This window comes from Anguilla rostrata, chromosome 10 (assembly GCF_018555375.3).
Source record: "Anguilla rostrata isolate EN2019 chromosome 10, ASM1855537v3, whole genome shotgun sequence".
Classification (NCBI taxonomy): Eukaryota; Metazoa; Chordata; class Actinopteri; order Anguilliformes; family Anguillidae; genus Anguilla; species Anguilla rostrata.
In genome coordinates, this window is record NC_057942.1 from 8,731,374 (window position 1) to 8,746,647 (window position 15,274).

The 15,274-nt window shown below is 41.8% G+C and overlaps 1 protein-coding gene across 1 annotated transcript; it reads left to right on the forward strand.

The window, feature by feature from the left end:
• Position 1: 1 nt before the first annotated feature.
• On the forward strand, positions 2-11,989 carry LOC135233712 (izumo sperm-egg fusion protein 1). The gene is made up of 10 exons (XM_064297512.1): positions 2-1,040; positions 7,938-8,085; positions 8,305-8,379; positions 8,661-8,744; positions 9,134-9,154; positions 9,640-9,729; positions 10,123-10,235; positions 10,415-10,571; positions 10,706-10,880; positions 11,899-11,989. The coding sequence occupies exons 1-10, from the start codon at positions 969-971 to the stop codon at positions 11,987-11,989; spliced, it is 1,026 nt and encodes a 341-aa protein (XP_064153582.1). The 5' UTR covers positions 2-968.
• Positions 11,990-15,274: the final 3,285 nt, after the last annotated feature.

Below are 15,274 nucleotides of genomic sequence, written 5' to 3' on the forward strand. Positions count from 1 at the left end.
ATCCACAGTAGCTGGTGACGGGTGACTGATGATTAACCTGGCGGGGGGGTGTTGACGCTGTGCTTTCGAGGCGATGGGACGTGAGGACAGAAACGATACTCCCGAGAGCGGGTTAGCCAGTGCGCCACCCACAGCGCGTCGTCATGGTTTCACCTCAGTCAGCCCCAACAAACCTCCCCTGATCAATAGAACAGTTTCCTGGTTAGTTGAATGTGTTTGCTGTATGACTGCGTGTGTTATGAATTACTTTATTGCCTTGTTATTTGACTTTCATGTTTTTTTGTTCCTTGTACAAATGTCTCAGAACCACTTTACAGATTTTCACTCCATTGTAAATTATGCCACAATTATAGTCATTTTCATTTTATATAGTCATTCATTTTCTTCTGTTTGAAAAAAATACACCTATTGATTAAGAAGAAAATGGCTGTCCTGGGTAGTACTTATTTGGAATGAATTCTAAATAATGATCTAAATGATAGTGAAAAGTGAATGTTCTTGCTGACTTGGATGCTATATTCTTGCAAAGACCTGAGCTGTATTGGGGTTAACCCAGTCTGTTTATGTCAAAACATCTAGATTCCAGCTTTTACTCACGGGGATACCAACAGTATCCCAAGGGTGACAGTATAGCCTCTAGTCCAGTGGTAACCAACCCTGTTCCTGGAGATCTACCGTCCTGTTGGATTTGACTCCAGCACTAACAAAGCACACCTCATTCAACAGTTATAGATTGCGTTGAGCTACTAATAAGCAGAATCAGGTGTGCCAAATTAGGGCTGGAGTGAAAACCTACAAAATGGTAGATCTCCAGGAAGAGGGTTACCACTGCTCTAGTCTGTCGTGCTGTGCAGCCCCTAGAGTTCTGCTCAGTGTATATACAACACAGAACATGATGCAATAAGGGAGTGTGACTGTATAATTTAGTATGGATCTTACTGTGATATAAGGATGGCTCATATTTAAGGATGGCTCATATAAGGAGTGCACTTTGCACCTTTCTGTGGCTTTCTGGCACCTGCCTGCTACCCTGTTCACAGGTGAGATTGCTGAATAAACAGCCACTGTATATCTCATACCTTTTAATCCAGTATACTAACAGTTATGGGCTTACCATACATGTGACAACTGACCTTGGAAAAATTACCTTCAGATATTATGCCCTTACACTGGAATAAAATACAGAGCACTTTAAATATGAAATCATTGCTGCCACTTCACCAGGTCAAAATTCTGATCTCTGAGCTTTTTAAGTCTAATGTGTAGTTGTTTTTCATTTCTGTTGTCAGTTTAAATATTAATGATTTCTTTTTCTAATTTTTAATTTCTGTTCCATTTACTAACCCCCCATTCTTTTTACACTAAATGTTGTTTTTTTTTTGTTGTTTTTCAAAGTCAAATTTTTCACACCTTAAGTATTTGATTTACTGTTTTAATGTCTGTAACTCAACACCATTATACACTATATGACCAAAAGTATCTGGACACCCCGTGGTCTGGTGCTGTTTTTCATGGTTTGGGCTAGACCCCTTAGTTCCAGTGAAGGCAATTCTTTGTGGCAACTTTGTGGTAACAGTTTGGGGAAGGCCCTTTTCTATTTCAGCATGACAATGCCCCTGGGCACAAAGCAAGGTCCATATAGAAATGGTTCTGTTGAGAACAATGTGAAAGAATTTGACTGGCCTGCACAGAGCCCTCCATACAACAGCTTTGCAATTAATTGGAAAGCCAACTGAGTCAGGCTTAATTGCCAAATTAGTGCCTGAATGGAAGCAACTATTAATGCCCACAATTTTGGATGAGATGTTGGATGCCAGGTGTCCACATATTTTGGCCATGTAGTGTATACGAGGATTCCTCAATGGTTTTGAGATGAAATAATAATGACCGATTGATTGATTGATTGATTGACCTCACTTGGCATACAAGAATTAAGCACTGCATTGCTGCTTGATACTGCAACATGCAGGCAGTTTGCCAATCCATTTCACTTGCCAGTTTCAATGAGTTAGCCAATAGTTCTATAGAAATGCCACCTGTAGCAAGCTTCGAATAGCAATGTTTAGAGTCGGGGGCAGATGAAGACAAAGACAACTGCCACCACTGTAGGAGTCGAAATGTAATGACAGTCTATGTAGATTTCCATTAGTCCAATTTCAACTTATAACTGCCTGTTTGTCAATGAAATGGTAATCGCTGCCGCCTGGGCATGTTTATCGTAATCTGAACCATAATTGTGTTGGTTCCGTGTAGCTATCATTATATCTCAAGGGCAAGATTGAGATACAGAAATATGATAGAGACATGGCATTGTTCATGTATTTTATTTTCTAGACAAACATCCTTATTCAGAGTACAGTTTGCAGAGTTCTATTAGGTGTTTGTATACAGCACTGAAACATTTCAGGTTCAGTACCTTGCCTGAGGATACAATGGCAGAGCTTCCCCTAGAATTTGAAACTGTGAAGGTTCCCATGAGCTTTTCTATTAACGGTGTATTTATGATTGTAAATACAATCCTAATACCTAGTTAGTGGGGAATTCCCAAAGATACTTCTGTTTTTTTAACTGAGTGAATCAGTAAAAAAAAAAGAAACATATGGAAGGCATTGTGGAGCACACCTTACCTGATTGGCATTAAAATGCAATGCTATGTGTTTTGCATAACAAATCGAGCTCCGTTGTGCTGTGGCCATTTTGGGGAGCCTGCAGAACATCTTAAATTAGCTTAAGAGAAAATCGATTTTCCCTCAGGACAAGTCCCAATCAAGCTGGTGATTTACTTGTGAAAATAAGTGGAAGGCTGTCTGTATGTCAGAGGTCAGTGAGTGTCCCTCCTGTGTCCATGGAGGATGTTACACATATGGGACAGCCCAGAAATCCAAATTAGGGAGGAAAATGAAAGAGCAAACACTTGGAGCTTTTTTCCCCCCTTTTTTTCCCTTTTGTACACATGGGCACAGCTCCATGTTTTTTAAGTATTCGATCTGGAACTGCGGACTGAATGATGCCATCCCTGTTTCAGGATCTCATTTTAATGCATTATCTCTGATTTCAAATGCACCGATGTGATTGTAACAAAATAGAACATTTTATACATAACATGTATTAGCATGTCAGTTATCTAAGAGATCCTATTGATTGACCATCAATACAAATTACACATATTCAATTGAACTAAAAAAAAATGTAAACATATATAATATAAATTAATTCTCCAAAACTCCAACCCCACCCCTCCCCCTTCTCTAACACACACACACTGAGTGGCCTTGGTAGTCTCCAAGAATTCATTGCTTTATTGAGGCATTATCTGAGAGGCTGGTTGTTGTGACCTGGCTCTCTTACAGAATATTCTGACTTGGCAAAGAACAAAAAAAAGCCACCATACAAATCACACCTGACACTCATGATGGGACATTCAATGAAGCTCATTTTGTGAGGCTGATTATCGATGCCATAAATCAAGTTATTTAATTTCTGCTGATTTTCATATACTGTATACATCCATAATTATTGCTCAGTACTTTCACCGGCACAAGGTCGTTGCTATGTGAATAGTTGCTTAGCAATAATACATAGAATGGTATACTTACTAATTATTGAAACAGTGAAGCATACACTGTCAGAAAGAAATGTGCAAAAATTGTACCTGTAGGGGTACAGTGGCTTGTCAGTGGGGTGGTACCCTTAAAGGTATAACCTTCATGCCATTTACTCTTTTAAATTAATATTCTAATGCACAAATTTGACCCTGTGAGGGGTGCTATAGAGAAGAAAATTGGGCCCCTACAGTACCCTTTTCTGACTGTGTGTGTACATCTGCACACACATTCACACAGGCACGTTCACATACACACAAGCAACAACATGCAGATCACAGAGATGAGTCTGGACCTGCACTGTTCAGTTGTTCATGGCAGCCAAATTTGTACCACTGAAAGATAAAACAGACCCCCATTCCTAAAATTCCTTCTTATAGTACTGAGCTTTCAGTGTTCAGTACTATTCACTGAGCTGTCGGTGTCCAGTACTGTTCTCTGAGCTTTCAGTGTTCAGTACTACAACAGCTGAAGTTTCTCTGCTGTGCTGTCCTGACTGTGAACACAGGCTCCCCTACTGATGGTTTTAAACTGATTTACCCAAAGAAGGAAAGTATTTTTCATGGTCTTCATTGTCTCACTGGTATCTGCGAGTTAATGCTCCAGATTTCTGCACTAGTGTACAGTTTTAGGTGCATTCTGAGCTTGAGAAGTAGGAGCATTAAACACACACTCCAAATATAACTTACATTTCATACTTACTTATATATAACCTAGTCTTATTTGTGGGCTTGCATTTTTACCAGTTATCCATTTATCCAGCTGGATATTTATTAATGCAATTCCAGTCACTTGGGCCCAAGCTACCCCCGCACCCAAAGATAAAAACTTTCACTTTGAGGCCTGTACCCTAACCACTGCAAGTCAATCAATTGACCTTAAAAAAACATTCTCAGGTCAGGTCATTAACATGCAGTTTACAGTTGGTGTTCTCTTCTCACACTGAAAAAAAAAAGTATATTATGGGAGTACAGTCCTTACACAGAACAGGAGTGACATCACTATTCACTGTGACAATGACCCCAGAAGAATGATAGAAACTGTGAAATTGGAAATAGAATAAAGGCCAACTGACAAAAACAGACTGGCCACCTGTCGGACCCTTTCCATTGGTGCAGTACCACAAGGATTTTGAACACTGGATAGAACTGATAGTGCCTGAAAATATGATTAGCCCACCAGATTATTGAGCCTAGTTAGTTTAATCTGCAACAAGTTTCACATGTAACAACTCTTGTACAGTAAGAATTCGAAGTAACTGATTGGACGTCAACACCTGATTGGTAGTCAGGTTTGAATTATTGTCCTATTCATCCACGGGAACTTTAAAACAGTATGGGCATGTTGCCACCATCAGCATTTTATAACAAGCACCTTACGGGCATGCACAAGGTGTGCGACCGCAGGTCCAGGTCAAACATCAATGAAGGTGTGCCATCATCATTATCAGTCTGATGGCTATCAGCTGACAAGACACTCCCTGTAATAATCACCGTATGCTAATGCACAGCTCCTCTTTCATTATCTAAGTTTTCTTGAGAAGTTGTGACGTTCAGCCTTCAAATTGTGGTTATTGTTGTCGCTATGTTATTCTCAAGACAGCTGGGAAGAGAGACTCATCTGATCCCATTGTATGAATTCCCCCAAAATTCCCCAGGAGGTCAAGATCTTTCAGCTCCACTGGATATTACGTGCAGTTCCATATGCTCAATAGGTGGTTAAAAGTGTGAACACTGCCAAAGAAAACCACACTCAAGGCCAATGTCAAGGTCCTTGTACAGTAAGTGAGACAAAGGGCAAGATTACCTAGGAACTAATATGAGGAAATAAAACCTGTGCCTGTTTGCTTAAAGACCAGTCTTGAATTTAAAAGTATGCAACATTTCAAACCAAGTGCTTTTCAAAATTATTAGTCTGCGTAAAATAAATGATCTTCCTAGGAAATTTGAAGTGAATTTCCAACATGAATATGTTCAATGCCCTTTACAGTATTCTGTTAAGTCCAATTCCAACTCCAGCACAACATAACATAATTTTGTATATAGTACATTGTACGGGTAGTCCAGCTGAAAGTCATGTCTTACCTTTATCAGGATATCTTAAACCTCCTTATCGTTAGAAGAATAAAATATGCATATAATTTTTCCATTTCTTTCCACGGCTGGGATAAAGCCAAGGTGGGGGTGTCCAATCTTATCTGAAAATGGACAGAGACCTGATTCTGCTTATCAAGGTCCTGATTGGAGACTGTAACAAATTAGCTGAAGCAGGGGTCGTGGGGCTCGGCCAAAACAAAAAACCTGCACCCACTCCGGCCGTCACTCTCTGCTATACAATTGGGGCATATGCCCTCAAACGGAATTTTGGGTGAAACAGGAGGTGGAATAGGGCAGGTTATAGTACTCTTACTATTTAGAATTAGTGCATAATATTGACACTAGAGGGAGCATCAGGAGCGTAGACCATAGAAGTGAACTAAAAAAAAGCAAGCAACTTTTTTTTTTTCCTCTCTGAATTGTATGTTTCATTTAATGTATGTATGTATGTACCATTTATTGTAAAACATCTTTGAGACCATGAAAAGTGCTATATAAAATAAATGTATTATTCTTATTATTATTAACTGAGCTGAGCGCTAAGCATCCAATTCCGATATGGTATGAAATGCAAAAAGGCAAGCAGGCAAGTAGTTCTGGGTTTTTGTCAGCGCAGTTATAGAACACATTAATCCTACGTTGTGAAACAGGGCCCTGGAAAGCTGCAAGTTAAACATGCAGACACTGTAACCCGCCAGAACTAGTTTGTCATACATACATAAAATTTTTATTTTTGCTATTTGTGGAAATGTTCTTTGATTTGATTTTTCGTTGGATTCTCAAAGCAAATGTCTAGCTTGCATGATGGGACCCTTGAGAAAAGTGGCTGACATGTGAAACTTCACGTTTTGAGTCCCAAATGAGTTACAGCGAGTACAGTGGAACATAAAGATAAACCAGCTGATTTTACAGCAGATACCTCTTTCATTAATATTACGCAGAACAGTGTCAGGTAATGTGTTCATGTGTTCTCTTTGGTGGAAAAACTAGCATTTATTATCGTAAATATAATAGTAAACATCTGCTTGTTTTCTTTATGTTATTTATGGTTTAATTAATGCTTGTCCAGTAAATAGCTTTCCACAACATCGTGGAAAAACGTTTTTATCTTTATTTAAAGAGATCTTTATGCTAACCGCTTCCTGAATGGTACTGCCACGGTGAGATCAGAGCATTCTGTGTTACTCAGAGCTGCCCTCTAGTGTTCTAATAAAAAAATTGACTAATGGCAGTGATGTCATGGTTAGAAAAACACCCATGTAGTTCACCTATATTAAGACAGTATTTCCTTTTCCTTTCTCTGTCTTGTATGCCTACATCACCTATACATCTGGTGTGGTATCTTTCAGCAGGTTATTTACTCTTGATTGTAGTAGTATGAGGCCCAATATACATGAAATATACAATGTTACACACAGTATGTTCTAAATAATCATTTTTGCTGCCATGAGAACAATTTTATGTTACAGAGCTCATATCTTATGGTCAGTCTCCATGTGTATGTTGTTATGATGTATGTTGTTCATTCTGATGATTTGAAGACCTACTCCTATATAAAATAAAACAGTAATTGATTTCTATTGTTTATTGTCTTTCTATTGTTTGCATTCAGCATCTTTTACGCTTATTGTGTTTCGGCTGGCATATCACAATGTCTTTGTTATTCTTCTTTACGTTAATGTATCCTTTACACGACTGCCTGGACACAAGAGGCTACAAGAATGGATGACTGAATGAATGAATAGATAAATAATGCAATGAATCAGGAGAATAACAAGAGCCAAAGTTGGGGCGACATAGCTCAGAAGGTAAGAGCAGTTGTCTGACAGTCGGAGGGTTGCCGGTTTGATCCCCGCGCTGGGCGTGTCGAGGTGTCCCTGAGCAAAACACCTAACCCCTAACCCCTAACTGCACTGGTGAATGAGAGGCATCAATTGTAAAGCGCTTTGGATAAAAGCGCTATATAAATGCAGTCCATTTACCAAAGTTCTAAATCATTGTAGATAAATAGGAGCGATTCTGTCAATCCTACATTCCAAATTTAATGATGTCACAGTTGAGCTTCTACAGTCATACCAGCGGAGAGCAGTCACAGTTATAGGCCTTTATGACCTCATGGAATTCTGTGCTTTTTTCACCCTTCTGCGATGCTTCTTGGTCAGCAGTCATGATTTTGCGCACCCTTGTGTGCCTGCTGTCTCTGGTCCTTGCTCTTCCTCTGACCAGCGCTTGTCTGCAGTGTGACCGACAGGTACGGCACTTGCACGAAGACTACTTGCTCGCTTCTTCGTACGCAAATGTGGAGGATCAGATTGAGCTGAAGAAGATCATTGACCACACCTACTTCTTGTACCAAGAGACAAGCAACCGCTTCCATGGCGTCATCGGTGTGTACTCATCCACAACAGCCATCTGCGCAAAAGCTGTTTTTGTATTTCAGTGTATCATGTTTTGAATGGTGACAAAATTGTGATACTCCAATGTCCTGCCAGAATTTATAGCAATTTGGGCTAACAGAATGACAATGTGGTACACTTAGTGCAGGCCACCATGGGTCAGATTTTATTGTTGCTGTGAGTGAAAAGCTCTTGTTCTATCTGCCCTAGATCCCACCACTCTGTACAGGGCCCGAACTGAGTACCAGAGTGAGTTCCACAAGTTCCTGAAGAGACCAAACGCAGGTGAGCTGGAGAATCTGGGTCCAGCAAGTATCCAAGATCATGACTACAATGTTTTAACCGTGATCACTGCGTGTTCCTTTGTGATCTTTGTTTCTCAGTATTAACCAAAAAAAATGTTAGTATTAACTCTTTAGGTGCCGTTTCTAAACGAAATGAACAAAAATGACTTTTGTTTTCGACATTTGTGAATATATGTTTCTTCTCAAATTGTCAGTTGTCTGAGGGACAGTTATGTACCTGGATCAGATGTGACCCGTGTTGATGCTTCTCTGTTGGTCCAGACGACATACTGTTTGAGACCATCCTGATAATGGATAAAGGCAGACAAATCCTGCAGAAACATCTGGAGGTCTTCGCCCAGACAGGTGAGGGGTGTAGCCTAATGGCCAGTTCAGACCGAAGATTCGCGACACGACCAGCTGCAACTGGCGACGCTTTGCGACATTCTAAAACTGGCCGACTGTGATCAGACAACTTCAGTCGGCTGCAGTGGCGAGCACGGGCATCAGATGTTCTGAGACGAGGGGTTCACACCGCTGCAGCTCCTCTCAGCAGCACTCAAAACGGTTTTGTTGTGTCGTGGCGAATCTTTGGTCTGAAGTAGGCTTAACAGAACCAGATAACTACAGCATAACTGTCAGTACACACAATATGCCTTAACGGTTGAGAGTTTGTATCAATATTAGTTTAACTGACTGGAGGGAACGATGTGCATGCAATGTGCCAAATAGATTCTTTGTTTCTTGTCACGCAGGTCTTTGCCCAAACAAGTGCGGTAAGAACTTTTTTTTTATTGCCCTTCCTCCTCCGGCTTTCTCTTTGCTTTCCCATCGCCCGTATGAATACCGCAGTCAGTGCTGGCGACAGTGACACGCGCTTCTCTTAAGTTATGTCATCGCGCATGTGACATCGTGCCTGAGCGTTCTCACAGCGTGACTGATTGTTTCCTGTATTATCCTGTGTGTGTGTGTGTTTGTGTGTTTGTGTGTGTGTGGGCACTGCCATTGCGTGTATAGCTCTGGTCTTGACTGCTTTGCTTTCATATGTACAAAATGGTGATAGTCTTGACTTCGTACCAAGGTTGAGGTCAATTGTCAATTCAGGAAATGAACCAAAATTGAATTTGTGAATTGACAAAAGCCCCCGGGCGGTTCCATGCGGGATGTCTCTATTCCCCGAACTGAATTTGCCGCGAGGTCGTTTCCCGAGCGGACGGAACTGAAATGAAACTGACCTCCAGCTCCGATTGGTGCCCCGCAGGGCTGTTGCATCAGCAAGTGATGGATTGCAGCACCTGTCGCTATGAGATGCGCACATGTCCATCTCCCGCCGGCCAGCGTGACTGCGGGGGTGAGGCTTTGCGTGTCACCGCCGTACACGACTGCGCGTCCGTGGCCTTTGTCTCTCTCTCTCTCTCTCTCTCTCTCTCTCTCTCTCTCCCTCTCTGTCTCTCTCCCCCTCTCTCTCTGTCTCCCTCTCTCTCTCTCCCCCTCCCCCTCTCTTTGTCTTCCTCTCTCTCTCTCTCTCCCCCCTCTCTCTCTCTCTCTCTTTGCTCCACCTGTATTTTCTCTTGTTTATCACGAGTCCGCCGCACCGAGTAATCAAGAATACAGCATCCTCTAATCTGAGACCGTAATCAGACATGAAAAAAGCAAAGCCCTTCTCTTGCCTCCTTCTCTCTCCCTGACTATCTCTTTTTCTTTCTTTTTCTCTCTCCCTCCCCTGTCCCTCTATCTTTCTCAGAATACCACTTGGGGGCGGAGGAGGGGGATCAAGTGGTGCTAAACTGTTTCCTGCCCTGGCATATTTTGGTTATGGGGCACAAAGACTACAAGTACTCCCGTGAACCAGGGCTGGTGAGACTTGAACCGTCATGTAAAAATAAAAAACACACACACACACACACACACACACACACAGTAAAAACATATGCACACACACACACACACACACACGAACATAGAGTAAAAACATATGTACACACGCAGTATACTCTCCATACAAAAGTATTGATTATACTGTGCGCTACCCTTAGACTTCGTGTCAGAGCAGTGACACTGGGGTGTTGGTGGTGACCCCTGACTCGAGGATCGTGTTGAACCAGCTGCGTCACGATGAGCAGGGTGTGTACCGCTGCCTCCTCCTGGACAATGACGGTACTGTCTTGTCCTGCATGCACTACGTCCTGACAGGTGAGATGTTACAGCAGGAAGCACAGTACCGGCCCACCATTCAGCATTCACTGCTCAGATCAGCCCTTCATCACTACTTTCCCTCACTTCTGCATCTCCTCTCTTTCTTCCTCTTGCTCGCTCTCTTTTCTCAGTCACTCCTTTGCCCCAGACCACTCCCCGACACGTCCCCACCCTCCCTACTCTTCCTCCTGGCGAGGACCACACTCCTCCTCCACAGGGGTCTCAGAGCAGTGCCCTCGTTGGAATCGTCGCCGCGGTGACAGCTCTGGGTCTAATGGCCAGCCTGGCCGTTGTAGTGGTCTTTGGGTGAGTAAGGGGAGGACCGTGGGAATAGACGAGGGAAAGAGCCAGTCAGCGTGGCTGTGAGACGGCTGATGACGGGCTACAGCACACAGGGGAAATAGACTCCTAAGCAAACCTCCTACGTGGGAGACTTCTCCCAGGGACGAGACAAGCTGAGCTGACAAAAAAGGCGGAAGCATTAACTCATCAAGAGCGCATGAAAATTTACTAAACAAACAGGGACAAGTGTCAAGGCTGATGTCACAACAGAGATGATGTTTATAGTGGAAAGTTGGTTGGAACTCTGGGTGGGGTGCCTTTTTTTTTTTTTTAAAGCTTGAGTGAGGTACCATGCCTCAGTTATAGCAAATAAGAGGTAGTTTACATAGTTTGTAAAATGAAAGCAATTTAATTTGCTCTGGATACCTGTCTGCCAAGCACATCAAAAAATGTGTGTTAAGAGCAGGGGCATCATAATGGTTACAGGAATTAGACGGATGGAGCGATGAAACAAAGAGTGATGTCATGATGCAGTAAGGAATTAATCATTCCATCATGCGCCGCGATTACTGTATCTCACACATTCTTTCACTCCGCTCACTCACATTCCCGGAAAAGGACCAAAACGATCGCCAGCGTGTTTTTCATGAAACCTACTCGGCCCGGGGCTTTTACAAAAGATGACATCATACGTAAGGAACACATCCGAAGTGAAGTGTTGATGATGGTGATGGTTGTTGATTTTTCGTTTGGTTGGGAGTATTGTGGACACAATTTTCTTCAAAATAAATAATTGTGTGTAACAGCAATTCAGGATGTGACATTTTCGTTTGTTCTGATTCAAATCCTTAAATTATCGTACATAGGCGAGGTGTGAGGGTGATGCTTCCTCATGAAAGAGTGCTGGTTCAGTCATTGCCTCATGATCTAGCGGAGGTGATCCACACAGTGCGTAATGCAGAGGGGGTGAGCCACGTTCTATATCAGGACGCGTATTCACCATCATCACCGTGGTTATTGTGTCCCCCCCCCTCCCCCACAGCGTGACTCTGAAACGGAGGGGGGAGGAGGCTCGAGGTCGGAGGCGGGGGCAGGAAGTGGAGATGACACGGGTGTCGACGTCGAGCGATTGAATGACAGACGCAAAGAAGAGATGGGGGGATGAATTAGAGTGAAGAAAGGTCAAATAAAGGCAAAATATAGGCAATAAAGTCTCTAAGCACCTTGTATTTATTCCTTCGCTGTGCTGTACGCATCATGATCTTGAATGGTACTTGGTACTTGTAAACCAGCACGGAAGAAATTACGTCTATCTGGACAGTCCAAAAGACATAGAACAGCTAGATTTACGATTTAAGAGAACAAAGTGTGACCCTTTTTTAGAAAGAGGAACTGAAAGGGCAGGCAGGTGGATGGGTGGACTTGGGGAGTTTGTATCCAGATTGCTGTTGATTTACCAGCAGAGGTTCTCTCTGAAATGATTACTAAATGACAAAAAAAAATGGCATGACATCTTTTTTTCCTTTAACTCATTGACTAAGACTCTTTTTTTTTGAATGGATGGATGTAGGCACAGACATGTGGGACGGGATGAAAGCGGTGAAATGGGTGGATTATGGTGTTTTTTTTCTTCTGGGATTAATATTCCCTGCTGTCCCTCTAATCCAAGATAATCCTCGCTGAGTGGGGACGGGGGGGACGGGGGGGACGGGGGGTGGAGAGAGGAAGGGCCAGATAAGCACCTGGAGGGAGAGAGAGGCGAAGGAAGAGAGCGAGATTAGAAGAGAACACAGATTAATCATTATGTTTTTCTTTTCAAAAAAGAGAGGGAGGATGCACAGCAGTGATGAAAATTTTTATGCTGTTTAATATATAAATTCCACTGACATTTACACCAGTTTCAGTTAAAAACAGCAGTTAAGCACTGTACTAGACACACACAATGTATATGCAGTTATTTTACAAATGCTAAATTTAATATTTGAACATGCTATGTATGAGTGGCTCTCTGGCAAAATGCATTTGCCTTACTAAATGAGTCTTGAGTTTGAGAACCATTTTCTTAAAGGATTTATCCAGTCTTAGGTGATTTTTGGCAGTAAAATTTTTTTTTTTTTTTTAACGTTGTCAATTGTCAAGTGAATGTGGTTTCCATCTGCAAAGAATTTGCATGATGTGAGAATGTTTCACAAAAGCAAGTGGTTTGTCAGCATCCTGTATCAGTGAATCAGTCTCAGGCCCAGAAAAAAAAAAATCTATGCTTCCTTCGTCATTAACACTTAACATTAACTTAACATTAGCATTTAAACATCTGCTGGTCTGGTGACAATGTGTAACAATGAACAATGAGAGCCAAACATTTCAAGAGCTTTATAGCTGAAGTTCTGTAGGAATGTATGATTTAAAACCCCCTGCTTGACCACATAAGTGACGAATGCCCTTGAAGTATTTATTTAGTGGCTACTGACAGACATAGCATTAGCCATTTTGTCTTGCTATGCAGTTTTCCATTTAAAAATAGCCATGGATTTCCTGTTTTTGTTATGTGGCCTGAAGGAGGGCAATGGATTTTTTTTTCTGCTTCTGAGGCAGCAATGTTTTTGAAATTGAAAACAAAGATTTTATCATTCCAATTGATTTTATGAACTGGTTTTTCTGGTCTTCTCTGTCGTTTCAAGGGACGTTTTTGTTTATACATTTTAAGAGACATTTCCATGTCTCTACTGTAAACAAAGGTGTTTCAGTAAATACTATGAGTAATTCCATACATCAGAGAGAGTTAGTAATGTTTGCCTCCATCAGAGATGATGACTGAATGTAAAGATTCCAATCAAACAGTTTACTAAATACTTTAGTGACGTGAGACTCCACAAGTGCCCAAAGCCTCACACTACCTGTTTTTTACATTTTCCGTGAGCTGTCACATGACTAGCACCATGCTTTGCTTTACTGTTTGCCGTTGTTCTACAAAATCAGTTAGCTGCAGCCTGTGGGTGTGTCTGTGTGTGTGTGAAAGAGGTAGTGAGCATGTCAGCCTTGTGCATGAGAGGTTCCGGTGTGCACCTGTCAGTTTACGCGCGTTTCCTCTTTCATTAGCCCCATGCCAGCTTCAAAGACCGAAAAACAGCTACATCCTGTCACCCAACCCTCAGCCTACGTTCACCCCCTACACACACACAGGCACAGCTAATGAAATTGCTGCAAAGACTACTTAGTCTTTCCCAAATGAAACGTTAATTCACCAGTGGAACTGACTGAAACTGCTGTCCACATAAGTAATGTTTAGGTTAGCCAGGACTTTAAAAAAACAGTGATAGGTAGGAATCTGGGAAGGAGGGAACCAGTGTGGTTCTGAAAGTTACTGAGTGAGTCAGTTCAGACTAAGGAATGAGGTTTGGAAGGGCAAGAAGCCAGTCAGGGATTTTTTATATATATATATTTTTTTTTTCATATTCTTTGATGAGCTCAGGTTCCAGAAGTGGAGGAGTGTGAGGGGGACTGACAAGAGTGGGAGAGGAGAGCGTAATGTTGAGGGAGAGGCAGTTCTGGGGAAAGGAAGTTGTGAGGGGGAGGCTGGTGACATTTTGCTGAGATGAGCTGAAATTAATTAAAGGAAGTAAGGGGGCAGAGAGAAAGGAGGGAGTGGGCATAGGTAAGAGAGCGGTGTTTTGAACTCTGGACTGAATTTTGGGGTAGAGTATACAAATGTTGTGCTGAAAAATATTAGTGTGTTACAGGTAGGAGTGCGATTTCTCACAGTAACAATGGTTTCATTGGCAGAAATAGTAAAGAATGTTATTTCCACTTGCTGAAGTCCAGCCAAAGAGCTGAAATTATCCTTTTCTGCCACAGATTATGGAAAATAGTTTCTGAATTCATGGTTCCATCCATAATGCATACAAATGTTTCCCAAGGTATTTCAATGGTAATTCCAAAAATGCTGAAAACGTGTTCAGTCTAGTTGCCTGAAAAGTCATTTGTTTTTTTCATACGTTTGTGCTTTCAGATTCTCTGCAACACATGAATGGAACAAGTTGCAAAAGGATATTCAGCTCTCCATGCTGGTTTCTCTGGGGCAATTTAGAACCCTTATCAAAGAAGTTTGATCCTTCTCTTGTACATGATTTAATTGAATAGCTTGTGTTCTGATAAACGGTTTTATAGTGTATTTATGGAATCGTTTTATTGTGTATTGATGGAATTGTTTATTATTTTAACGGATCTTCTTGATGCTATAATCGGGGCTCCCTTGTGAAAGAGACCCTGGTCTCAATGGGATTTTCCTGTATAAATAAAGGTTATTAGTCGATCAATCAATCAATCAATCAACCAAAACTTGACAGCCAACATCACATTTTCATATGAATAAGCATTTTTAAGACAGGGATGAAGAGGCCAGCCTAGTTATGCTCACGGTC

Bases quoted from the DNA above. Each gene is read 5' to 3' on its own strand.
- LOC135233712 (XM_064297512.1), top strand. From the start codon at position 969: ATGGCTCATATAAGGAGTGCACTTTGCACCTTTCTGTGGCTTTCTGGC. The intron at 9,730-10,122 runs GTGAGGCTTTGC...TATCTTTCTCAG, and splicing joins CGGCCAGCGTGACTGCGGGG to AATACCACTTGGGGGCGGAG. The intron at 10,236-10,414 runs GTGAGACTTGAA...CGCTACCCTTAG, and splicing joins ACTCCCGTGAACCAGGGCTG to ACTTCGTGTCAGAGCAGTGA.